Genomic DNA, 24,814 nt, shown 5'->3' on the forward strand with positions numbered 1-24,814 from the left:
ATGGAAGAGAAGCGGAGGAGTGGAGGAAGCAGTGCTGGAATTCCAAGGTCTTAGGTCTTGTTGACTGTTTTGTTTTATATTTTCCGTTTCCGCTTTGAGTTCGGGTTTTTATTACTGCTGTTATTTTCGACTTTTTGTTCTGGAAGATTATTGATTGAACGATTTGAGTGGTTTGTTTCGTATAAATATTATTAGTTTAATGAAATTCGCCGAATGGTGCCGTGTGTAGTGAGGTGCAGTAAGGATGGCAGGGAATATATGCCTGTCTCCGTGTATGTGTGCATGTGTGCTTATTCATGCAAGCTGCGCTGTCCCAATATTGCATTATCGTGTCTGTTGGTCAAGAATGGTGCACAGTACGGGGCACTATGTGGGAGAGTGAGTGTCTGGATACGAAATAGGTGGACAAGAATACGACGATAAAAATAGATAGCCAGGTACTGGAACCGAAGCAGCCATCGTATACGAGATGGAGTGCTGTAGAACTACGGGAAACGGACCAGATTGAAATCGCGTTTCCAGAAGCGCTGATCTGGTCGAGGAAGGCACGGCTGCATTATCAGCAAGACCTCGGACTGTTTGACCAGCGCCATCTTTCGGATATCGGAGCAACCCTCAGTTTACGAGTCCAGGCATATCGAATGCGAACAGTGCCGAATCCGAAGAGGAATATCAATCAAGAGCGTTTGGAGACGTCTTGGTCTTGGTGTTTGTAGTGGATACAGTCGAGAACGACACAACGGGACCGGAGCAGAACAATGGTGGTGCAGCCGAGTTTTAGAGTGTGTCTTCTCGACCAGGGAAATGGGCGGCAATCAAATCCATAGGAAATCAATACATCTTCCGCTCTGAACAGCTAGCTAGCAATTATCCAGTAGGTTCGGAAGTCGGATCGCCATAAGTTCCGAGCCGAATGTAGGCGTCCAAGGGGGAAGAGTCCCGACAGCCGTCTATCAACATGGCTTGAGAGTTGTGCAGTTGCAAGACATTCCAGACGCACGGAGGAAATTCGTGTTCGCTTCACACAACCCGCCCATGCGGCGCGGGAAAACCAGCAGCTCCTTCCGCGCCGCGGACAAGTGCTGCGGGTTAGGGCGAGGCCCGAGCTTTAGGGGACACTGCAAGAGCTACCAGATGCATGGAGGAAGATCGATGGCGACGTCACAGCAGTGCGAAGGGACGGGGGCGCTGGTGGCAGAGGGACTGTAACTAAGGTTACTGCCGAGAGGAGGGACAGTTTTGAGATGTGAAGCCAAAATAAACAGTGAGAAGGAAGTTTGGGTTTGAATGAACTGGAGTTTATGCGGCACAGACAACAGGTGTATTCAGTATGCGTGTGGATGACAGACTATTACGTGTGGTCGTATCGGGCTAATAGGCGATCCGAGACCGAGTTCGTTTCGATTGTCGACTGCTGATTGCTGATTGTTGATTGTTGATTGTTGACTTTGACTGTCGGTTGCCGATTACAGTTTACCGCGTGTTGAGAGACCAAGAGATGGAGAAAGAGAAAGGGGACCGACCAAGCAGCACGGCCACTGCTAGTACAGATATTTTCTCTATGCGAACTAGTTCCCGAGAAAAACCAAAAGCAAGTGTCCGGAGATGCAGTTAGCGGTCTCCGGCAGGGCTTCTCGACCTAAGTCGTAGTAGTTGTCTCGATATTTTTTGCTCCTTAGTCCTGTCGTTGGTCGGTATAGATTGCCCAGAAATTCCATACCATTAACCACACTCAAAACAACGCCGGCCGGCGCAGTCCCGCGATCCGTGCTGGCTGTGTTATGTTTAATTACTCACCGTCCAATTGGCCTAAGATTATCGAATACTCACCGTTTATTGCTGCGTAAAGTTTGTGGTTTTGCCTGCCTCTTTGTCTGCCTTCTCGCGCAAATATCTCCAATTCATGATCCGAGTCACCACTCGCCACTCTGTAGACCCCCCGCAGCCGCACCCTCGTCAGCACTGGCCGCTCTCGAGTCCGTTCTCGGGACAGGTTTCGCTACTCCAGAGCAGGCCAGCTGCGCAGCGGACTGTCTGGTTGCCGTAGCTACTGTAGACGCGTCTCGCTCAAATGTACTTATTTATAAATAATCCCTCCGGCTGGTCTGCATTTTCATGTATCAGTTTGTCTGCTCTCCCTACCAGCACCCGCCCTTACTTCAATTCCACCAGCAGCAGCAGCAACATCTTGGCCGTCGCACACAGTTTGACGTGATTCTGTGATAACGCCTGCCCATTGTTATTGCTCTTCGCAGCCCTGACCACTGCTCTCGCAGTCCACCCTCTCCTCTTCCTCTCTTCTCTCCCTTTGTTTTCATCAAACAAGATCCGCCTGGCTCAAGTATCGTGATGGACTACGAAAAACAACAGTCGTCCGATCTGCCTTCCGGCTCTGAGTCCGGCTCAGAGTCTGGACTCGTAGATCAGGCTTCCATCGAGGCCGAGGTCACCCAACTTGCTAGACAGATCTCGCATCTCTCAGTCTACTCTGCCAAAACAGGTCAACAGAGCGACGGCATTCCTGAAGGTCTCAATCCCTTCATCGACGGATCCGAAGATCCTCGTCTGAACCCTTTCTCGGACTCGTTCTCGGCCTCGTTCTTCATCAAGTCTCTGCTCGACATCGGCGCCAGAACTCCCGAGTCTTATCCCATCCGCACAGCTGGTGTCTCTTTCCGCAACCTTGGCGCCTACGGTTTCGGCACTGATACAGACTACCAAAAGACCTTTCTCAATGTCATTCTTAAGGGCATTACAGGTGTCTACGATAAGATCTCGAGATCAAACTTGAAGCGGATCCAGATCCTCCGCGACTTTGACGGTGTCCTCCAGCCGGGTGAAATGCTCATGGTTCTTGGCCGTCCCGGCAGGTAAAGTTTCTCCACCGGTCCACATTTCCCCACGCCTCCCGCATCTGATCTCATTTTACTAACTAACCTGTCTCGCAGTGGCTGTTCGACTTTCCTAAAAACAATTGCCGGTGATACTCATGGCTATCACGTTGATAAAGAATCCGTTCTCAACTTCCAGGGAATCCCCGCAAACCTCATGAAGTCCCAATTCCGTGGTGAGGTCATTTACAACGCTGAAACCGATGTCCATTTCCCGCATCTTACCGTCGGCCAAACGTTGATGTTTGCCTCATTGGCTCGAACTCCGCAAAACCGTATCGCTAATGTGAGCCGCCAGGTCTTCGCCCAGTACATGCGTGATGTCGTTATGGCCATGCTTGGTCTTACCCATACCATCAACACCAAGGTCGGAAATGACTATGTCCGTGGTGTTTCTGGTGGTGAGCGAAAGCGTGTCTCCATTGCCGAGGCTATGCTTGGAGGAGCACCTCTTCAGTGCTGGGACAACTCTACTCGTGGTCTTGATTCGGCAACGGCTCTCACCTTCATCCGCAATCTGAAGCTATTTGCCCGTACCACCGCTACCACGTCCCTTGTTTCGCTCTACCAAGCTTCTCAGGATGCCTATGATGAGTTTGACAAGGTGATTGTTCTCTATGAAGGTCGTCAAATATTTTTCGGTTCCGCGAAAATTGCGAAACAGTTTTTCGTCGACATGGGCTTTGACTGTCCTGCGCGCCAGACTACTGGTGATTTCCTCACGTCTCTTACTAATCCCTCTGAGCGCATTGCTCGTCCTGGATTTGAGAACCGTGTTCCTCGCACTCCTGATGAATTCGCAGCCCGCTTCCGAGAATCAGATATTTACAGGGCTCTCATTGCTGAGATCGATTCATTTGACTCCCAATACCCGATTAATGGACCTTCTCTCGAGCAATTTATCGAATCCCGCAAGAAAAGCCAAGCCGATCATATCTCTGTACGGTCTCCCTACACAATTTCAGTGCACATGCAGATCAAGCTCTGTATCAGTCGCGGCTTTCAACGCTTATTGGGCGACATGACCCTGTTTTTTGCTACCTTGATCTCAAACATCATTCTTGCTCTTGTTATTTCTTCGGTATTCTACAATCTCCCCTCCACCACTGCGACGTTCTATTCTCGTGGTGCTTTGCTATTTTTTTCTATTTTGTTTAATGCGTTCTCCTCGGCTTTGGAAATTATGTCATTATATGCACAACGACCCATTGTCGAAAAACAATCGCGATATGCTTTCTATCATCCATTCACCGAGGCTGTTGCATCTATGGTATGTGATATGCCTTTAAAGATATTGGTTTGTATAGCGTTCAATCTCACGTTATATTTCATGTCAAATCTACGCAGAGAACCAGGCGCCTTCTTCACTTACCTGCTGTTTTCGTTCTCAGTGGTTATGGCAATGTCTATGATTTTCCGATCTATTGGTGCCTCGTCGAAAACTATCTCAGAAGCCATGGCTCCGGCTGGTGTTTTGATTTTGATGCTCGTCATTTACACTGGTTTCACTATCCCAACTACTTATATGCATGGATGGGCTCGCTGGTTGAATTATCTTGATCCTATTGCTTATGGCTTCGAGTCGTTAATGCTAAACGAGTTTCGGCATAGAAAATTTTCATGTGCTTCGTTTGTGCCTAGCGGTCCAGGTTACGAAGATGTGCCGGACTCGGCTAAGATCTGCAGCGTTGTTGGTGCCGTGCTTGGACAAGATTACGTGGAAGGATCTGACTACCTTAATCTCAGTTTCAAATATACGAATGGACATATGTGGAGGTACGTGCTTATGCAGAATTGTTGAATTCTTTGTTTTGCTAATGCTGTATAGAAATTTGGGTATCATTTGGGGCTTTGTCTGCTTCTTCTGTGCCTATTATCTCTTTGCTACTGAAATGATTTCTTCTGCTCGTTCTAAAGGCGAAGTTTTAATCTTCCAGAGAAACTCCAAACATATCGTTAGTGCTCGTGCACATGCTGAAGAAGCTGAGTCCCTGCCTACGTATGACCATGAGACGGAGAAGGAAGGTGGAGATTCATCCGCTAGTATGGGACAGGAATCCGCTGAACAACATAAAGAAATTTTCTTCTGGAAAGATGTTTGTTACGATATTAAAATCAAATCTGAACCTAGAAGATTGCTTGATCAGGTTGATGGTTTTGTCAAGCCCGGTACATTGACTGCCCTTATGGGATCTTCTGGTGCTGGTAAGACCACTTTGCTTGATGTTTTGGCTTCCCGTGTTACCATGGGCGTTGTAACTGGTGAAATGCTTGTCAATGGCCATCCTCGAGATTCCTCTTTCCAGCGTAAGACCGGTTACGTACAGCAACAAGATTTGCATTTGGAGACCTCCACTGTGCGTGAAGCTCTGGAGTTTTCAGCTCTCCTTCGGCAGCCTTCTTCTATTCCCAGAGCCGAGAAAATCGCATATATTGATGAGGTTATCCGTATTCTGGAGATGGAATCTTATGCTGATGCCGTTGTTGGTATCCCTGGTGAAGGTCTGAATGTTGAGCAGCGGAAGCGTCTTACAATCGGTGTTGAGCTTGCGGCTAGACCCAAGTTGCTCTTGTTTTTGGATGAGCCTACATCTGGTCTAGATTCTCAGACCGCATGGTCCATCTGCTCGCTTATGCGCAAGCTTGCGAATGCTGGACAGGCCATTCTTTGTACTATTCATCAGCCTTCTGCTATTCTGTTTCAAGAATTCGATCGTCTGCTCTTTTTGACGCGCGGCGGTAAGACAGTATATTTTGGAGAGATTGGAGAGAATTCCAAGACTTTAACAACTTATTTTGAAAGTAATGGCTCTCATCCTTGTCCTGCGAATGCTAATCCGGCCGAATGGATGCTTGAAGTCGTCGGCGCTGCACCTGGCTCAGTGGCGGTTAAGGATTGGTTTGACGTTTGGATGCATTCGCCAGAGCGTGATGCTGTTCGTACTGAGATTGAACAACTGAAGGAGAAGCTTTCTCAATTGCCCGTCGAACATGATCATACAAATACAGGCGAATTTTCTGCACCATTTACGGTCCAATTGTGGGAAGTGCTGAAACGAGTATTCCAGCAATACTATCGTACGCCTTCGTACTTGTGGTCTAAAGTCGGCTTATCTACGGCATGTACATTGTTTATTGGTTTCTCATTCTACCGTGCAGATACCTCATTGCAAGGTCTTCAGAATCAGATGTTCTCCGTCTTTATGCTCTATACGGTGTTTGGTAATTTGTGCGCTCAGATGATGCCAAATTTTGTCACGCAGCGTTCACTGTATGAAGTCCGTGAACGACCGTCCAAGACATATGCCTGGCAAGCGTTCCTTGCATCCAACATTCTTGTAGAAATTCCTTGGCAGATTCTCTGTGCGGTAATTTCTTTCTTCTGCTGGTATTATCCGATAGGATTCTACAAGAATGCCGAGGCTACAGGGGCCGTTCACGAACGTGGAGCGCTAATGTTTTTACTTATTTTGGTGTTTTTTATTCACCAGTCCACGTTTGGTCAGATGGCAGTAGCTGGCGTTGATCTAGCAGAAACCGCATCGCAGTTTGTGAATTTGTGTTTTTCGCTGTGTTTGATTTTCTGCGGTGTACTTGCTACGCCTAGTCAGTTCCCACATTTTTGGATTTTCATGTACAGAGTTTCGCCATTTACATATCTAGTAGAAGCGATGCTGTCAGTCGGAGTCGCAAATTCGGAAGTGGTGTGCTCGTCTGTGGAGCTCCTGCAATTTTCGCCGTCTTCTTCTAATATGACCTGTGCTGAGTACATGAATCCATATATTCTCACACATGGTGGCCAACTGATGAACCCTTCTGCGATGGAGAACTGCGAGTTCTGCACAGTGAAAGATACAAATGTGTTCCTTGCCTCGGTCGTGTCTTATTATTCTCATAGATGGCGGGACTTTGGATTTATGTGGATATTTATTGTGTTCAATGTTTTTGGTGCTGTATTCCTTTACTGGCTTCTGCGTGTGCCCAAAAAGAAAAGTCGTAAGACTGAGTAGAATGTCATTTTCATATTTGTTGTGGTAGCAGTTATTGTTTATGTCTTTTTATTTGTACTATTTCTCGGCAAAGCGACGTATATATCCAAGAATATTGAATTAATATGAACTTTTCGAACTACAGGCCGGCGGCTAGACCATATAGTATTTATAGTTCCATCATTTGCAAATGACTATCGAGATGACTGCAACGACAAATTTAGTTAGCTTTCGGCAGAAAAATTAAGCTTTCGTCGACTATTGTCTATAGTCTGAAGCCACAAACACGCGAGTCCGCTTGAATCGCGCATAACTGTCTAATTTGGGCAGTCCAAGGAGACCGCCGCGAAGCCTCATGGAAAACTTTAAACAGAACCCACTAATCGATTAGGGACTTGTACGTGATAGATCTATAGCGGATTATTGTTTCTCGGATTATACGTGGGTATGCATACCGCGCTGCGCTAAAAGCTGATCCGAGAAGATCGCGTGCTAATTAATGAACGGAGTTCGGTTCGGTGTGTTGCTTGTTCTGGGTTCTCATATCGGCTTGAAAAAGGACAGTTCGGCTACAGAAGATTACCGCAGTCGGCCTTAGACTGAAGAGAAAAAGGAATAATTGGATGTAGTGAATTGAATTACAAAGATATAAAAATTGAGAAAACTTATTTGTGGGCTACAGATAATTTTGTTTCTTGTTTTTTTCGGGGAATAGTTTTGCCTTGTCGGGCCCTGAAATCGCATGACGAGTGAGACCACTAGCCGGCGTTTGGTTCTTCTTGCTTCCGGATAAGGTAAGTCGTAAACATTTATGCGGTCCGACTAAGAGCAGAACGTGATAATGCTTAAGCGCCTTGTCCGGTCTCTTGAGTGATTGAGTGACTGAGTGGAGGACTAGGTTCTAGGTTACTTGAGTGCAAGTGCAATCACGGAAGCTAAGCATACTATGCTAGTTCCTGGTTCCGAAGCCTTCGGGCTTTATAAACCGGCCATCGTACGTCGAGACGCCGGGCATTCAATTTATACAACGAAGTATACTGTGGACCTCGGCCCAAAAATACATCTTGTATTTTTATATTATATATTAGATTTTGTTCTCCCTGAGATGAAAAACAGTAGCATTTTACTCGCTTTGGCTTGAATATATCCTGTTTGTTGTCTAGTATCGATCTGGAGAGTAGACATCCTCGCTCTGCGAATCAACTCACATCATTAGACATCATGGCGACTGATTCCGTGACCGAGAAAAGTGCCGGCGAGTCGTCGCAGGATTCCTCTACTGTACAAGAATTTCCTTCACCTGTTGCTATGGAGCCTCAGAACTTGGATCACTCTCACATTGGCGAACAAATCCGTCATCTAGCCCGACAGATCTCGAACCTCTCAAGATATTCCACCAAGTCAACCACTTTTTCTCTCGACGGCTCCGTCAACCCGTTCCTCGATACTTCGGACGACCCTCGCCTGAACCCTCATTCACCAAAGTTCTCACCAAAATACTTCGTGTCTTGCTTGCTCGATATCTGTTCCAGAGATCCTCAAAAGTACCCGGTTCGTGCTGCTGGCGTCTCTTTCAAAGATCTGTCGGCCTGGGGTTATGGATCTTCTGCTGAGTACCAGCGTACCGTGCTCAATGCATTTCCTTCGTTTTTCCACAACGTGGCCAACTGGATCACGGGGCGGAAAGATGAACGAGTGGATATTTTGAGAGACTTTGAAGGCCTCGTTCTTCCAGGCGAAATGCTTATGGTCCTAGGTTGTCCTGGAAGCGGCTGTACTACGTTTCTAAAGTCAATTGGCGTGGATACACATGGATATTATCTCAGTGATAGCACGGTTTTGAACTACCAAGGTAAGCTATTATCTTCCGCCCAATCTGTTGCTATAAAGTCATTGCAAATTGCAGATCTAATCGTCTTTGCCAGGTATTCCTGCAAAATTGATGGAGTCCCAATTTAGAGGTGAGATCATGTACAATGCAGAAACCGATGAACATTTTCCCCATCTCCGAGTAGGGCAGACCCTTTATTTTGCCGCTCTTGCACGTACACCGCATAACCGAATTGCTGGTGTCTCTCGCGCAAGGTACGCAGAGCATATGCGTGATGTCGTTATGGCGATGCTAGGTCTTTCCCACACAATCAATACCAAAGTAGGTGACGCATTTGTGCGCGGTGTGTCAGGGGGAGAACGGAAGCGGGTGTCTATTGCAGAAGCTATGCTGAGCGGTGCTCCAATTCAATGCTGGGATAACTCCACTCGTGGTTTAGATGCGGCCACGGCTATGTCGTTTGTTAGACATCTTCGTCTGTTTGCCACTACTACAAAGACGACATCCTTTGTGTCCATGTATCAAGCCTCTCAAGATGCCTACGATGCATTCGACAAAGTCATCTTACTCTACCAAGGCCGAATGATTTTTTTTGGTTCTACGAAAGTTGCTAAGGAATTTTTTATCGACATGGGATTTCACTGTATTGATCGACAGACTACGGGCGACTTTCTCACTTCTCTAACTAATCCATCGGAGCGATCGATCAGACCAGGATTTGAGGACAAGGTGCCCCGTACGCCAGATGAGTTTGCAGCTCGTTGGAAAGAAAGTGATTTACATGCGCAGCTTATACTGGACATTGAAGATTATAACAGCAAGTATCCCTTTTCCGGCGACAGTTTGAGCTCGTTCGAACTAGCTCATAAATCTTCCCAGTCAAGACATATTTCTGTTCACTCTCCGTATATGATTTCTTATCCTATGCAGGTCAAACTCTGTCTCCTTCGTGCTGTTCAGCGAATGCTAGGAGATATGACGATTCCGCTTGTCACTGTGTTTACTAACTTTTTCTTGTCTTTGATTCTCAGCTCGCTGTTTTATAATCTTCCTCAGACTACTGGCTCGTTCTATTCTCGAGGTGTCCTGTTGTTTTTCGCGGTCTTGCTTAGTGCTTTTTCTTGTGTTCTAGAAATCCTTCAGCTCTATGCTCAGCGTCCTATTGTTGAGAAACAATTTAGATATGCGTTTTATCATCCATCTGCAGAAGCATTTGCCTCTATTGTATGTGATTTGCCTACTAAGATTTTGACTTGTTTGTCGTTCAACATCACTCTTTATTTTATGAGTAATCTGCGACGGGAGCCAGGCCATTTCTTCCTCTACTTGCTTTTCTCTTTCACTTGTACTCTTACAATGTCTATGATTTTTCGAACGATCGGCTCAGTAACTCGCACTCTGCAGCAGGCAATGCTACCTGCTTGTGTTATAATGTTATTGCTGGTGGTATATACTGGGTTCGTCATCCCGACTCGTGATATGCACGGCTGGTTTAGATGGATCAATTATTTGAATCCAATCGGCTACGTGTTTGAATCATTTTTGATAAATGAGTTTCATGATCGAAAGTTCAGCTGTTCCCAATATGTTCCAATGTATTCTGTGTACGATACTCTACCTTTGGAGTTTAGAACATGTTCTACAACCGGTAGCGTTCGAGGACAGAATTACGTTTTAGGAGATGATTATATCGGTCTTTCGTATAGATATTATCATGCTCACTTATGGAGGTAGGCGCCAATTTGTTTTTGTGATTTGGGCTCTATTATTAATATGCCTAGGAACTATGGTATTTTGATTGGCTTTTTGATATTTTTTACTGGAACGTATCTTCTTGCTGCGGAATATATCCGATCGGCACGATCAAAGGGAGAAGTTTTAGTTTTTCAAAGAGGATATTTTCAAAAGGCCGCAGCTATGGCTAGACGTGCCGCCAGCGGCGATCTAGAGAGTGGAAAGATCGACGAGAAACGGAGTATGCTGGTTTCGTCGAGTTCTGAACCGGCGGAGGATATCCATTTGCAGCAGCAAACTGATATATTTTTTTGGAAGAATGTTTGCTATGATATTAAGATCAAAGCCGAACCAAGACGATTACTTGATCAAGTTGATGGCTATGTGAAACCAGGTACACTGACGGCACTTATGGGAGCCTCTGGCGCCGGTAAAACGACATTACTTGACGTTCTTGCTTCTCGTGTAACCATGGGTGTAGTTTCTGGAGAGATGCTTGTGAATGGCCACCAACGAGATTCATCATTTCAACGCAAAACAAGCTACGTCCAGCAGTCAGACATCCATCTTGAGACCTCGACTGTTCGTGAAGCGCTCGAGTTTTCCGCAATCCTACGCCAACCTTCTGCGATTCCCATTGCCGAGCGAAAAGCATATGTAGATGAAGTCATCAAAGTTCTTGAAATGGAGAAATACGCCGACGCAATTGTGGGTGTTCCTGGTGAAGGTTTGAACGTCGAACAACGAAAGCGATTAACAATTGGTGTCGAACTTGCAGCTAAGCCTGAATTATTACTTTTCCTTGATGAACCTACTTCGGGTCTTGATTCCCAAACAGCATGGTCTATCATGTCTTTGCTTCGAAAACTGACAAATCATGGTCAAGCCATTCTGTGCACAATCCACCAGCCTTCTGCTGTGCTATTTCAGCAGTTTGACCGGTTGCTATTTTTAATCAAAGGTGGACGACCTGTGTATTTTGGAGAAATTGGACCAAATGCTAGGACACTGATAGACTATTTTGAGCGGAATGGATCTGATCCTTGTCCACCTAACGCAAACCCAGCTGAATGGATGTTGAGTGTTGTGGGAGCAGCTCCAGGATCTGCAATCCTAAAAGATTGGGGAGATATTTGGGTAGAGAGTCCTGAACGAGTAGCAGTTCGTGCTGAACTTGAAATGATGAAACAAGAGTTGAGTGCGATTCCGCCGAAGACAGATCCCTCATCGTATAAAGAGTTTTCTGCTTCTTACTGGCTCCAGTTCAAGATTGTTTTTGTTCGTGTATGGCAGCAGCTGTACCGAACGCCCTCTTATATTTTATCCAAGATCGGATTATGTTTTCTTGTCGCTCTGTTTATTGGTTTCTCGTTTTACAAAGCCGATAAAAGTCTTCAAGGGATGCAGAATCAGATGTTTTCGATATTTATGTTTTTCACAATGTCGATTTCGCTTACGCAGCAAACGATCCCGAATTTTGTAACCCAGCGAGATCTATATGAAGCGCGGGAACGGCCGTCAAAGTCGTATGCATGGCAGACGTTTATCATGGCGAATATCGTGTCCGAGATTCCGTGGACGCTATTGACTGGACTATTTGCTTTCTTGATTTGGTATTATCCCATTGGCTACTTCCGGAATGCGCAGCCAATGGGCCAAGTCAATGAGCGCGGATTTCTAATGTTTGCATTGATAGAGATGTTTATGGTCTACACATCTACGTTTGCGCAGATGAGCATTGCGGGACTCGAGCTTGCCGACACCGCGGGAAATGTGTCGATGTTTTGCTTTTCTATGTGCTTGATGTTTTGCGGAGTTTTAGCAACGCACGAAAGCATGCCCGGATTTTGGATTTTTATGTACCGAGTATCGCCATTTACTTACCTTGTCGAGGCAATGCTTACAGTCGGTTTAGCCAACACTGAAGTTACTTGTTCAGATATTGAATACATTACGATCACGCCGTATACCAATTATACTTGCTGGGAGTATCTAGGCCCGTACATAGATGCGGCGGGTGGATATTTGCAGAACCCGAACGCTACATCCGAATGTAGCTACTGCCAGGTCAAAGAGACAAATGTATATCTTGCCTCCTTATCCACATATTATAGCCACCGCTGGCGTGATTTCGGGTTCATGTTTATATATGTTGCGTTCAATATATGTGGTGCATTTTTCTTCTATTGGCTGGCACGAGTACCAAAAAGGCATCCGATCAAACATTTTTTCCATGCAGCGATTAAGAAAGTTAGAGGTTAGATTTGGATATGAATGTGTATCTCTATAAGTTTGAATGAGAATAATATAATATAACACCTGTAGATCTATCAATCCTAGTTCCAAAAATCAAGGAAATGTTTAACTTTTCCCGAGCAATCTCTGAGAATCTTCTTCTCCCGGAGTTTCAAATGGAGTCGGCAACGAAGCAGTCAAGACTTCTTCGTCATCGTTGACTATATATGGATTCGTAGAAGATCTTGACATAGAAAATGATTGTGGAGGGGATGCACGACCGCGAGTAATGGAAGCGTTGATGGATGAAGAAACTGCTGGCGACGGTCGTTCTAGATTAGACGAGGGTAAATTTGAAGACAGAGCGCTTGACTTTCTGAATATTCGGGGGAACGATAATTTTGGAGGCGCGTACGAGCGTAAAGGATCATCAGGGTCGGGATTATATTCGTCCTCCTCATCATTATCGTTGTCGTAGGAATTATTAGAAGTAGATCTTCCCGTAACACGATCGAAAAATGAGCTAGACTTCTCAGGGTGCTGATCATCTGAAGGTCTAAAATTTTGGTCTGTCTGAAACTTGACGATATCCAAATCAGACTCGTCCACTATCTCAAACACACCATCAAGGGACATACCCGCCATCGACGAATCCCAACCTACTCTCGATCCGCTGCCGACAGTGGAGTCGTCCGCCGATAGCTGTGCGATCCGTTGGTCGGTTATCATCTTGTCCAGCGCAGATACCGCAGATCGTTTCACCATGGGAACAACAAGGCGACGATATAAAGCTGGATTTCCGAATTCAATTCGAAGATCCGGCGCTGTGTCTCCTGGCTCCGATGTGACTGTGGCGGCGATGGAGGTATCGGTTTTGGAAGATGAGGACAATACGGACGATGCGTTTAGCTCTTCAGAAGTATATATAGTTGTCAACTCTGTATCGTCGCCATAGCCAGTTGCTGCTCGGCCCTCGATACTGCACATATTGTATTTCATTCGCGACGAAAACTTGTAATAGCAATACAGTTTGAACAGTAGCACAAGACCAAATAGAGGTGTGATACTCACTGCTATCTTCCATCCGCCTTGCGTCCAAGTCACTAGCAACATTACCAGATTTCCTAGTAGCAGAGCAAATATCATTCTGTCAAACAAGATAGTCCAGAAACTACCATAGCTTTCAACTTTTGGAACGAAGACATACACGAGCGAATATTTTTTTAAAAACGTATCTAGCGCAAAGAAAAATGCCGCCACGACAAGAATTAGCGGCTGGATCGTCGTGAATGTTAGTGCGATGGTCGCATAAAACAGAGTCCAATTATAATGAGAGGCAAAATCAAACGTTGGGGGTTCCGTCCATTCGATCATTTGTCGAGGTGTTGCGTAATGAAATGCATGCAAGACTTTTTGGATCAACATCCCAGAACCTTTCAAAAGATCTATAGAGGCACCAACATGTACTCGAACAAGATACATAACCCAGAAGGATGAAATACCAAGAATCGAACTCGAGATTTGTTTTGCCAGTCCAAGCTTGTGAATTACCTCCTTGGTACTCAACTGCTCACCAGTCGATGTCAACTGGATTATCTGTGTTATGGCTGACCAGGCGACCCCAAAAATTGTAAATACAAACAAATTGTTGAATACAAAGAAAATATATAACTTTCGTAGCGTTTTCCGTTCGCGACTCGACTTGGTGAATGCACCTTGATATTCAGACATCCGCCTCATCAATACGGGAAGAATCATGAAAAGTAACGACGTCACCAGCGGCGACAAGAATCCTTGTACGAACGAAAAAAAATTCTGATGACGGTCCATGAAATCACCAAAACTGTCCCATAGAACGCCAATCCGTGAAATCTGCGAAAGAAACGTTCCGATAAACGCATTAGGGATGATCCAAGCTGCACACAAAACTGTGAAAAATATGGTACCTGAATGCCTCTTTCCTAACAACTCTCCACGACTAAGCTCAATCCCATCCCATATAATATCTTCCCTCTGACAAGCCAAATGCACTGAAGTGGAATCATAGAACCGTCGATGACGAGCAGCTAAGGCAGCTTGATTATTGTTTGCAATAGTGTTATAGGCAGCAAAGCCATATGGCATCTCCCGCAGACTGTCGACATTTTTGCGAGTACCCACAATACGGTCTTCTAATCTTCTGATTCGAGCCATCAGGTAATTGATTGAGTCAACCTTGGTCTTCTCATCATACCGGTCACAATCGTCCTTGTACGGCTTCATCATTGGCTTTTTGCTCGGAATTGAATCTGGAGCATTTTTAAAATACTTTGCAAGCACTTTTTCCAGCTCAAATACACTCTCTTCACGCTTGCGAATGATCTTCCACATTCCTTTTACACTTCGTCCAATTGATACTTGAGTAATAGGAGTGCAATCGCCCAATTGACCCAGAACGTCTAAAATACCCGGATCTGACCTTAGACGTTTAGGTAGCTCAGTAAGAAGTAACGACCGGGCAGCCAAGCTTGCACGATAATTCGAAGACATGAAGTAAATCTCTCGAAGAGCTACAATCTCCCTAAAATTTTTCCATAGAAAAAATAGAACAATAGCATCGAAAACATAAGCTAGAACGACGTGCGCTATCATGGCGTTGCCCGAGACAAGCGTCGGTGTCATCAAAATGAAAGCATCTGAGGCAGTCGCTGTTTTAGATAGCGTGTTTCGCAGTGAGTACGAAACGTTGACGGGTACGGCAACAGTGAGTCCTAGAAATGCAAGACAGGAGAAAATATGCATATTCATTCTTAGAAACTTTAGACAGACAACCATGTCGATTCCAAGACTAAACAGAAGATCTGATTCTTTAAATCTGTATAGCTCTATGATCCAACGAAACGGACCGGGCGATAGGCGAGGGGGTGCTCGCATTGATGTATATGACCATGAATCCGAAGACGAACTATCCTGGTATTTAGATACTCGTGTTTTCGGGGCATATGTCACGGTATTTGGCGTCCTCAAGAAGCAAAAGACTACAAATGCCAACATCGCTGCCCCGCCGGACGTGAGAACACCAACCCAAACGGACTTTCCCGTGAATTTCGAACTAGAAATTAAATCGTCAGCCAGATAAAAACAGGCGTTACACATATCAGAATAGCAGTTGACCTACGTTGCGAACGAGTTCTGGAGCATATCCTAGAGATCAGTTAGCCATCAAACCTTCTCTAAACTGCGAAATTAGCCCTGACGAAAAAATACATACCAGAAGTAGTTGTCCTTTATCTTCATCCTCTTCGCGTGCTTTCAAAGACTCCATGACTTCTGCAATATCACATCTGAAGCAGATCAACGAATGAAACTACTTGACAGATCAGCCGGGCTTTAAGTAACTGGGATTCGGACCGAGGAAACTCCCAGCCCTGGTCCTCCCCGGTGCAGCAACCATGCAGTCCCGAGAGCAAGGTCCACGATATGAGGCCATTTGGAGCTACTATTGAGGCAGTGTAACTGTGGAAAGATTTGACTAACCGACTAAGTAAAAATCAATAATTACAGTCAGTGTACGTGTTTCTCAGAAACTGCTCGAGTTCTGGCAGCTGTCAGCAAGACTATTTGATCGAGACAATGATTAGGACGGAAAGGATTGCGAGCCCAACGGACCACTACAAATATTGACAAACAATTACAAAACTCAGAAATTCCGAGTATTAAGAGAATAAAGAAGATAATTAAACACTCCATTCATTTTAAATCCGGACAAATACCCAATGCTATTAAGGACCTCAAAATCGTGCTTCTAACTCACGAGAACCCATAACAAGAAAAACAGCTAGACAATTAGTTTGACGTCATAAATTAATAAATATTCAATTAGCTTACAATAATGATTCCAAACACCTTAATCATCAACCAGCGATTGCTTGAAACGGTGGCGAAGTACTTTAGTAATTCCCGCTGGGCGCCCGAGATGTTCATACTGATATCTTCGGTGTCGGCATCGATTCTTTGCACTACTTCGCGCTGCTCCGCTACCATTGTGGCTAATTGAGAAAATATCCCACCTAATTCATGGATTGTACTTTCAATCGCTTCGATAGCCGTGTTTCGTTCATTGATATAGCTATCTTGCTGTTCTTCCAATAATAATAAACTTTGCTGTTGATCGGGCAGCGTCAAAAATTCGCTGCTGTTTTTAGTAGATTCTAACGCGGCGTCATTTGCCTGGCCATATGGATTCTCCAAAGTAGACTGGCCAACCTGGGCGTATAATGGCGATGCCGAATTCAGATTCGATGACTCAACAGCCGACGCAGAAGCAGAGGAAATAAACTGTTCTGTCCGGGATTTTGTCGCTTGGATATTTTTTGTTCGCACTTCCAATACGTCTCGGAATCCGGCAGTGACATCTGTGAGTTTGCCCTGTAATAGAACCACGACGTGTTCGGAATGCTCGTCAACTTGGCTTTCACCTTTTCGGCCCCAGGGTTTTCGACCAGTCTTGACAAACGTCTGAAGATCTGAAATGCTATGATTGATTTTAGCAAGATCCTGCTTGATGACGTATGTCAGTTCACCAATTTCGACCGATCTATCGTCAAACAAAGTCTTTCGTTTTGCAAGCAACGCCAGCCGCTGAAGTTTACCCATAGTATTGTTGATATCTTTGCTAATTGCAGAAGCTCGTACAGCAAACTCTGTCCGGTGTTTGGTATTGCTAGAGAGACCAGTACCATTAGTAGCTCCATTTGGAGATGCAAGCTGATTTCGCGCAGCAGATGCGGTTGTCGTGTTGATCCTATTGATTGCGGCCACGCAAGACTGGAATTCCTGTGTTCGATCCTGAATCTGGACTGCCATGATGCAAAAAGACTAATGAAATACTATAACTTGATATCTGAAGTTGTTTGAAGTTTCGACGTTACTCCTGAGTATCGCTATCTGATACAACGACCAATAGAGACCTGCTAATGACAACGCCGAATACGAGTAAACAAACAATAATTGTGTCACTAAACTTTTTAGATTGCTCTAAAATCTCTGCAGCTATCAAACCGCGTTGTATGTATCGCTTTATCTTATTGCTCGCAGGCTGATATCTACTAGTTGGCTGCGTTCCACTGACTTCGTATTGTAGTATACGGCGCAGCTAGTTACACAGGGTCAGGGATCTTTCCGCTTTGGGATTTATGTAAGAATATACGACATACATTGTAATGATTACATAAACCTCCTGTATGATTTATACGTTGAAGGCTAGTGTTCCTGTAAATACTTAATTAACAATATTATTTAAATTTATTTGGACGGCTTATTTTAATGAAGCAATCGTAACTTTATTGATCGTAAGTAATGCATCAAACGGTCCGTATTTGATGTCGATATACTCTCTACATCTGCATTGACATCAGCAAAAGCGTAACTGCTGATGTCCACAAAATTTCGAATACTAGTTAATTAGTAAAATATCTGATTTTCAATTTCTTTCAGTATCTTGATTTGCAGGAGCTGTACTAAAATAGCCGTTAGTCGTCTCACTGTATCACTTTCTTTGACCGGCGAGCGCCTGGGACCACTTCACGTCTACAACTGGTTAATTCAATCTATTCGGTAAGTAATCTTTCCGACTCAAGAAAACGTCTTGATTTGTGTTATTGATATTATTCTATAATATAACACTACACTTAGCTGATTGATTACCTATTACTTTTAGTTGATCGGAATTATTGCTCTCAATTTCAAATATATCTGACATGGATTGCTCTAGTGAATCGGACTACACAAGTGAGAGAGACCATATGGAACAGTTTGGTTTCAAACTTTTATGAATGAGAAATCACATTATATACTAATTTTGATAGAATTTTGGATCGACTGGTTTTTGGCAACTCCAGGCAATGACTTTTTTTGCGAAATCGACGACGAGTTTCTAAGCGACCGGTTCAACATGACCGGCCTCAACTCTGAAGTCCAGTATTACCAATATGCTATGGATTTAGTCATGGACTCTTTTGGTACGCTGAAGCTAATTGGATTTATAGCAGTCTACTGACTTTAATCAAGAATACGATTTCGACGAACAAATGAGAGAGCAAATAGAACGATCTGCAATCCATCTCTACGGACTGATCCACGCACGTTATATTCTTACCCAGCGTGGACTACAGAAAATGGTAAATTATTTAGAAGTAGATTATCTCTGGATTTACGCTAATTCTATTTGCAGCTTGATAAATATAAAAACGGCGATTTTGGATATTGCCCCAGAACTCTCTGTGAAGGGCATCCTGTTCTCCCCGTGGGACTGACAGATGTCCCGCATACGGACTCGGTGAAGGTGTTTTGCATCAAATGTGAAGATATTTATAACCCAGCTGTCTCGCGATACAATGCGCTGGACGGCGCTTATTTTGGAACTAGCTTCGCGTTCCTCCTGTTCCAGGCATACCCGCATGTGATTCCAAATAAACTGAATGTCGATCGATTTGTGCCGACAATCTTCGGGTTCAAGGTACATGAATATGCTCGTATTGAACGATGGCAGGGTCGTCGACGAAATGAACTCTTAGCTCGTTTGGAAGAATACGAAGATGAAGAGCGAAATCCAAAGTGATATCGGTCTTTGCTGGTCGTTAATTTATTCGCTTGGGTCTGAGTTCATAATTTCGGGAGTTTTAATTGGTTTATCCTCATTTGCATCGTTGTTTCAAGTGTATGTATTTTACATATCATCAAGTATGTGTATATATGTGTCTATCTGTATGTATATGTGCTGTAAGCGTAGTTCTCTGGTCTATTTATTGTACAGTATTTTTTTACAAATTACCTTGTGATTTATTTATTTACTGATTAGATCGGAGTAGACCCTATTAAATCAGCTTAGGTCGTAGTTCATTTTGATCAATCCGTTAATCAATTAACAGTCGTCTCCTTCAATAGCTAGCTAAGCTCTTGGGATCCAATTTCCTGTTACCCGGAGTAAAAGATGACGATCCGCTCAATTCCATCGAGCAGGACAGATTCTATTTAGATTCTTTCAAGGATCACCAAAGCAGAATTTTATAATTTTCTAATCCAGATAAGAAAAAGAAAGTCATTTAAAGCTATGTCGTTATCCAGACCTACCACAAGTTATCTGAGATTAGCAGCAGCAGCGGCAGCGCGAACTAGAACGACAAGTGGTCGCCCATCGAGTCTAGTGGCCTACTTGAATGGATCACGGCGAGAGGCTTCCTCTATTGGTCGAGCCGGCGGATCTGGGCTTAACTTTTTCCAGTCGCAGCAGTTGCCAGCGAACACGATCATCAAGTAAGTATGACTTAGTGTTTATTAGCTTGCGTGGACAAGTTGTTTGGTTGGATTAGGTCCGCTAACTCATTAGGTTCGTACCTCAACAACAAGCATGGGTAGTGGAACGAATGGGCAAGTTCCATCGGATACTAGAGCCTGGTCTGGCTATTCTGGTTCCTTTCTTAGATCAGATAAAATATGTGAAGTCTTTGAAAGAATCTGCGTTTGAGATTCCGAGCCAGAGTGCCATCACGGCTGACAATGTGACGTTGGACATCGATGTATGTTTCGTTTGAACTCGGTAGACCACGAAATATGTAACTAATGATGAAGGGCGTTCTATATATTCGAGTTACCGATGCTTATAAGGCCAGCTATGGCGTTGAAGATGCTGACTATGCTGTTCAGCAGCTGGCGCAGACTACAATGAGAAGCGAGATCGGTCAGATGACACTTGATCATGTTTTGAAAGAGCGGTATGAATTTTAACCCGAGAACCTCCCAAGCGTCTACTAAATGAATAACATCTAGACAAGCACTTAATTCACACATCACCGAAGCGATCAATGAGGCTGCGACCGACTGGGGCGTGAAATGTCTCCGCTACGAGATCCGAGATATCCATCCTCCCGCTAACGTTCTGCAGGCTATGCACCGTCAAGTTTCTGCCGAAAGGTCGAAGCGGGCTGAGATTCTCGAATCTGAAGGTCAACGCCAGTCGGCTATAAACATCGCTGAAGGTGAACGACAATCCGTCATTCTCGCCTCCGAGGCCGAAAAAACGGAGACTATCAATAAAGCTGCTGGTGAAGCTCAGGGCATCCTAATCAAGGCCGAGGCGACCGCGGAGGGTATCAAAAAGATCTCAGCCGCACTCCAGTCGTCTTCTCATGGTCAACAAGCTGTCTCGCTTCAAGTGGCTGAGCGGTATGTTGATGCGTTCTCAAATTTGGCCAAAGAATCAACCACCGTTGTGCTGCCTTCCCAGATAAGTGATCTCGGAAGCTGGATTGCTGGCGGCATGTCCATTCTAAATAAGGTCCAGCCGTCGAGCACTACCCAACCTGCAGAAAAGCTGTCTGGAACTGCTCCTGTGAAGTCACAGTCTGCTAGTCCTGAAAAGCCATGATTGTTCTTAATTGTAAAATTTATCTCCTTTTAGCATATAATTCAATATCACTCCTGCGGGATGTTGCGCCCTTTTCTTCCATTTAAAAAAATCTGTTTTTGTTCATATTCATATTAAACTATCATACACTAATCTTCGGGAAGATGCAGACTTTTCGCACGCTCGTCAGCCATTTTGATTGTCAGCGCTAAATCATCATCCTTCGCTGAGGATACCGGATCAATGCTATTCATGAGATTCAGACTTTGCAGTGCTCGTCGGAGCGTATTACCAGAGTCGTCTAAAGCTGCTAAAAATCGCGCAAGCTCTTTGCAAAGATCCCAGTCACCGGTCTCTACTGCTGCAGAAAAGAGCCTAATCATATCCGACGAAGAATCCTTCAGCTGCTCCATTGTATGTAGAATGAGTAAATACGCCCCTGCAGTCTTGAGCCGACCTTCTGACATACATCTCTCAAACAAATCTTTGGGCGAGCCAACTATATCAAACAATACATGCCATGACGCTACCTCTGTCTTCCGTGTGCAGCCGACAAGCACATCCAGCATCTCTGGAAAATTCCGGAGGAATGTGATCACTTTCGGGAGCAACGCTTTTTCTAAAGGCGGAGGTGAGTCTGCTTCCTCGTCAAGTACATTATGTAGCATCATCTCTAGCGCATGACCAAAATACTCCAAATGTTGAAATGACTTTGCCGTCTTCAAGGCGTCTGCTTCTCGCCCTGTACTCAAATAATACCGTAACAATTGATGAATGAAAAGATGTGTCTAAAATTGTTAGTATTACTGTCTAAAGGCGCGCGCGAAATGAAATGAGTAACTTACTCTAGTGGTATTGGTAGAATACGAAAACTGTACATTCCGTCTTCGGACAACATTGGACTCCAATCCAATGATAATGCCCTTCTCAAACAGAAACGAGAGTGGATAAAAATCAACTTCGATCCGTATTGGTTCGGGCACTGTATCATCTTTTGACAGATTCAACATCACATCCAGCCACACAATTACATCGGTTCCATCAAACGCCCATATACTATTTTTCAGCAATCCTTTGCTGACTATCGTATAGTATTCGACATTTTGTCGGAGAACTTTCATATCATATCGTAACTCATCTTGAATAATAGGATATAACATCACGAGTTTCCCATCTATTAGAAACAACACTGTTGCCAGACTCACATCATTATAAGGATCGCCCGTCTTCATTTGCTCCTCAGGTAATATCCAATTGATTGCCCGCACTCGCGCAGGCGCATGCACAATTCCCGCAAATGAAACTTGTCCTACTAATTCCAGACTAAACTGAAATGCGCTCTGGTCAATCACAAACTGGTACAAAGTATTGTTATACCCATAGACTAATAATGAGTCGCCCACTAGAGACATCAAGATGATCGATGTAGGCATCGCCTGCGAACACAAGACTAAGGAGTCGTCTAGCTCATTGTCTCGAGAATAGGCGCGAATTTCATGTATGTTGCGGTCCGTCGTTACAGCGGCAATGAGAACCTTGTCATACCACAGCATGCCACCATGCATGCTAAACTCGCTCTCCATTCGCTCATCGGCGAAAAACTTCCACCGACCCGAATATACACTGTAATGCGCTAGTCCATGTTTTCCTGACAACGCAAGATATCTGCCATCTCCTGAAATGCAGGTATGCTGTATCGGCCAATTTTGTGTCAGGTAAGAATATGGAATGGCAATCTCTTGCCATAGAATAGCTTCATGAGAAATTGTCGTTAAATCAGACTGTTCGTGACCCCGATATAATAGTAGCTTCTCATTTGTGTGTAGCAATGCCCTCTGTAGATTATCCTGTAATCTGTCAATTATTGTCCACATAATCAATCTAGCCACAACAAAAACTCACGTAGTTATAAGTATTGCTTAAGCTCCATCTCGAAAACTCCATGACGCAAACTTCGGAACTACCGTTTGGAATCATTAGAATCTCATCTCCATTTGGTGACCAAGCAACATCTCGAATGCCATCTAGCCATGCCTCTCTGATTCCTTTGAAATCTTCTGAAATTGACGAATGAGCTTGTAGTGTACCATACACAGAATAAAGAGCCCAACCGCTTTCATATCCAACAAACAAAGCATATCCGTCCGGCGACCAACTAATCACCGTAATATCCCCAAAAGATGTGAATGGAGCTGGGATTTTCTTAAGAAGAGGGATATGACCGGAATAATCTTTGACGTTGTATATCTGTATGAGTCCACTAAAAATATCAGATCTGTAATTTGCGAGCAACAAAATTCTACATACCCTTTCAAAGCGACTCCAATCAAACTAAACCTTGAGTTGATGGCAATTTTATGGAGAAACGAGCATGAAGTTTTCTTGTCTGCAGTTACCGCGGCCTGTGTGGACGTGTTGTCTGTTTCTTCGCTTAAGCAGAAGCCATTGAATATTTGTAATCTTGCTGATTTCTCTGACTTCTCTGGCTTTTCTATCTTTTCAGTCTTGACAAATTAGTTCCTGAGGCAAGCATAGAAAAGATACTCACATTGTTACTGGGATTATTCATGACGACAGCCCACCCTCGTCCGTCTTGGCTGATCCAACCATATAAACCCATAGCTCTTTCATAGACGACACTAACGACTCGCTCATTGCAGTCGTACCAATCCATGTGAGTAAACAACTGAGTTCGCGTCTGAGGACCACCTTTACTATCTGGGACCCACCGAATCAGCTGAGTGGCCGGAGGTGTGGTTGTCATCACCAAAAGCTCATCTTCCAAGGCAAGCGCACTAGTCCCAAGTCAAAATCAGCTAATTTAGTTAAATACTGGATATAGTCTTACCATTCGATTCCAGCGTCGACCTTTATTACCATTCTAAATTTAACACCTAGAGCGAAGACACCGTTCTCCTCACCAGGACCAGGAAGTACATAAGTTATTGAGCTTCCATTATCGAAGACAAAGCGGTCTACTCGTTCACTAGAATTGGCAATGATCGCGTATGTCATGAAGTAACTGGCCGCAGTTTGCACGATAAAGAGTTGGCTATCAGGTCTGATCAACAGGTTGATGTTCTCGCCATAATTTTGTAATGAAGTTTCCGTACGGACAACAGCAGCTATCGGCACGAATGGCTAATTCCCCGTGTCAGAGGGTCAAAGAAAATAAAGCAAAATAAGATTTCAATGTCTGTGTAAAAACATACCTTACTTTGATAAACGTAGAGCACTGTCCGGGTCAAAACGCCCACAATGGACCCACTTCGCGCAAACTTGACGGTGACAATAGGATCCGTTGCGTCCACAATGTATCTTTCTCCTTTCAGGCCCGAATCATCAAATGCATGAAAAGACGAGACCGGTATGCTCGGCAGCGAAAACACGCGGGGAGTAGAGACCGGCCAATACATGATCGAAACGCGGTATCTGGTTTCGGTTGACGCGTTCTCGTTCCGGGAATATAAATCACAAAAGATTCTGCAAATTCGAGGAGCTGGTCGATCTAGCGTAGATCGGTCATTCTGAAAATCTTTAGAATTGAAACAAGTAGAGTACAGTTTAGTAAGTTGCGGTACGACACGCAGTGGAGCCCAGGGAGAGGACCCACGACCGATAGTGTGGGCTAGCTTGAACAGCGCTGTGATTGTGGCAGTTCTGGGGGTCGTAGATCTAAGGTAGATTAACTGCTGTGAAGATTATGAATTTCATAAGATTAAAATATAGAAATTTACAGGAAACGGAAGAA

The 24,814-nt window shown here is 44.4% G+C and overlaps 7 protein-coding genes across 7 annotated transcripts; 4 read left to right on the top strand and 3 right to left on the bottom strand.

Moving 5' to 3' along the window:
• The first annotated feature begins 2,047 nt into the window (after positions 1-2,047).
• V1516DRAFT_668751 (ABC-2 type transporter-domain-containing protein) lies at positions 2,048-7,020 on the top strand. Its single transcript, XM_066921056.1, has 3 exons — positions 2,048-2,870; positions 2,949-4,667; positions 4,720-7,020. Exons 1-3 carry the CDS (start codon positions 2,350-2,352, stop codon positions 6,899-6,901), a joined length of 4,422 nt encoding a protein of 1,473 aa, XP_066780040.1. The 5' UTR covers positions 2,048-2,349; the 3' UTR covers positions 6,902-7,020.
• Positions 7,021-8,101: 1,081 nt separating this feature from the next.
• V1516DRAFT_661931 (ABC-2 type transporter-domain-containing protein) lies at positions 8,102-12,707 on the top strand (the record flags this gene model as incomplete). The annotated part of the gene is made up of 3 exons (XM_066920407.1): positions 8,102-8,732; positions 8,806-10,441; positions 10,493-12,707. The coding sequence occupies 3 exons, from the start codon at positions 8,102-8,104 to the stop codon at positions 12,705-12,707; spliced, it is 4,482 nt and encodes a 1,493-aa protein (XP_066780041.1).
• Positions 12,602-16,042, bottom strand: V1516DRAFT_668757 (uncharacterized protein). Its single transcript, XM_066921057.1, has 3 exons — positions 15,931-16,042; positions 15,838-15,863; positions 12,602-15,771 (listed from the first exon to the last, which is right to left on the bottom strand). Exons 1-3 carry the CDS (start codon positions 15,982-15,984, stop codon positions 12,807-12,809), a joined length of 3,045 nt encoding a protein of 1,014 aa, XP_066780042.1. The 5' UTR covers positions 15,985-16,042; the 3' UTR covers positions 12,602-12,806.
• A 422-nt stretch (positions 16,043-16,464) lies between these two features.
• V1516DRAFT_617356 (t-SNARE) lies at positions 16,465-17,525 on the bottom strand (the record flags this gene model as incomplete). Its single annotated transcript, XM_066919360.1, has 2 exons — positions 16,465-16,497; positions 16,548-17,525. 2 exons carry the CDS (start codon positions 17,523-17,525, stop codon positions 16,465-16,467), a joined length of 1,011 nt encoding a protein of 336 aa, XP_066780043.1.
• An 893-nt stretch (positions 17,526-18,418) lies between these two features.
• On the top strand, positions 18,419-19,278 carry V1516DRAFT_683343 (casein kinase II, regulatory subunit; the record flags this gene model as incomplete). Its single annotated transcript, XM_066923505.1, has 4 exons — positions 18,419-18,449; positions 18,527-18,679; positions 18,729-18,838; positions 18,892-19,278. 4 exons carry the CDS (start codon positions 18,419-18,421, stop codon positions 19,276-19,278), a joined length of 681 nt encoding a protein of 226 aa, XP_066780044.1.
• Positions 19,279-19,710: 432 nt separating this feature from the next.
• V1516DRAFT_668774 (spfh domain band 7 family protein) lies at positions 19,711-21,202 on the top strand. The gene is made up of 4 exons (XM_066921058.1): positions 19,711-19,973; positions 20,047-20,236; positions 20,289-20,431; positions 20,487-21,202. Exons 1-4 carry the CDS (start codon positions 19,771-19,773, stop codon positions 21,082-21,084), a joined length of 1,134 nt encoding a protein of 377 aa, XP_066780045.1. The 5' UTR covers positions 19,711-19,770; the 3' UTR covers positions 21,085-21,202.
• Positions 21,203-21,212: 10 nt separating this feature from the next.
• V1516DRAFT_661936 (RIC1-domain-containing protein) lies at positions 21,213-24,479 on the bottom strand (the record flags this gene model as incomplete). The annotated part of the gene is made up of 7 exons (XM_066920408.1): positions 21,213-21,851; positions 21,909-22,910; positions 22,966-23,323; positions 23,371-23,567; positions 23,612-23,858; positions 23,912-24,204; positions 24,276-24,479. 7 exons carry the CDS (start codon positions 24,477-24,479, stop codon positions 21,213-21,215), a joined length of 2,940 nt encoding a protein of 979 aa, XP_066780046.1.
• Positions 24,480-24,814: the final 335 nt, after the last annotated feature.

The sequence above is a fragment of the Lipomyces oligophaga genome (genome assembly GCF_038497815.1).
Source record: "Lipomyces oligophaga strain CBS 7107 unplaced genomic scaffold V1516scaffold_1, whole genome shotgun sequence".
In the NCBI taxonomy this organism is placed as follows: domain Eukaryota; kingdom Fungi; phylum Ascomycota; class Lipomycetes; order Lipomycetales; family Lipomycetaceae; genus Lipomyces; species [Lipomyces] oligophaga.

What these genes read in the sequence shown, in the direction of transcription:
- V1516DRAFT_668774 (XM_066921058.1), top strand. Translation starts at nt 19,771, where the DNA reads ATGTCGTTATCCAGACCTACCACAAGTTATCTGAGATTAGCAGCAGCA. An exon ending in CCAGCGAACACGATCATCAA is followed by an intron (nt 19,974 to 20,046) that starts GTAAGTATGACT and finishes CTAACTCATTAG; the next exon opens with GTTCGTACCTCAACAACAAG. An exon ending in ATGTGACGTTGGACATCGAT is followed by an intron (nt 20,237 to 20,288) that starts GTATGTTTCGTT and finishes CTAATGATGAAG; the next exon opens with GGCGTTCTATATATTCGAGT.
- V1516DRAFT_668757 (XM_066921057.1), bottom strand. Translation starts at nt 15,984, where the DNA reads ATGGAGTCTTTGAAAGCACGCGAAGAGGATGAAGATAAAGGACAACTA. An exon ending in ATAAAGGACAACTACTTCTG is followed by an intron (nt 15,864 to 15,930) that starts GTATGTATTTTT and finishes ACTGATCTCTAG; the next exon opens with GATATGCTCCAGAACTCGTT. An exon ending in CTCCAGAACTCGTTCGCAAC is followed by an intron (nt 15,772 to 15,837) that starts GTAGGTCAACTG and finishes TTTAATTTCTAG; the next exon opens with TTCGAAATTCACGGGAAAGT.
- V1516DRAFT_668751 (XM_066921056.1), top strand. Translation starts at nt 2,350, where the DNA reads ATGGACTACGAAAAACAACAGTCGTCCGATCTGCCTTCCGGCTCTGAG. An exon ending in GTTCTTGGCCGTCCCGGCAG is followed by an intron (nt 2,871 to 2,948) that starts GTAAAGTTTCTC and finishes CCTGTCTCGCAG; the next exon opens with TGGCTGTTCGACTTTCCTAA. An exon ending in ACGAATGGACATATGTGGAG is followed by an intron (nt 4,668 to 4,719) that starts GTACGTGCTTAT and finishes AATGCTGTATAG; the next exon opens with AAATTTGGGTATCATTTGGG.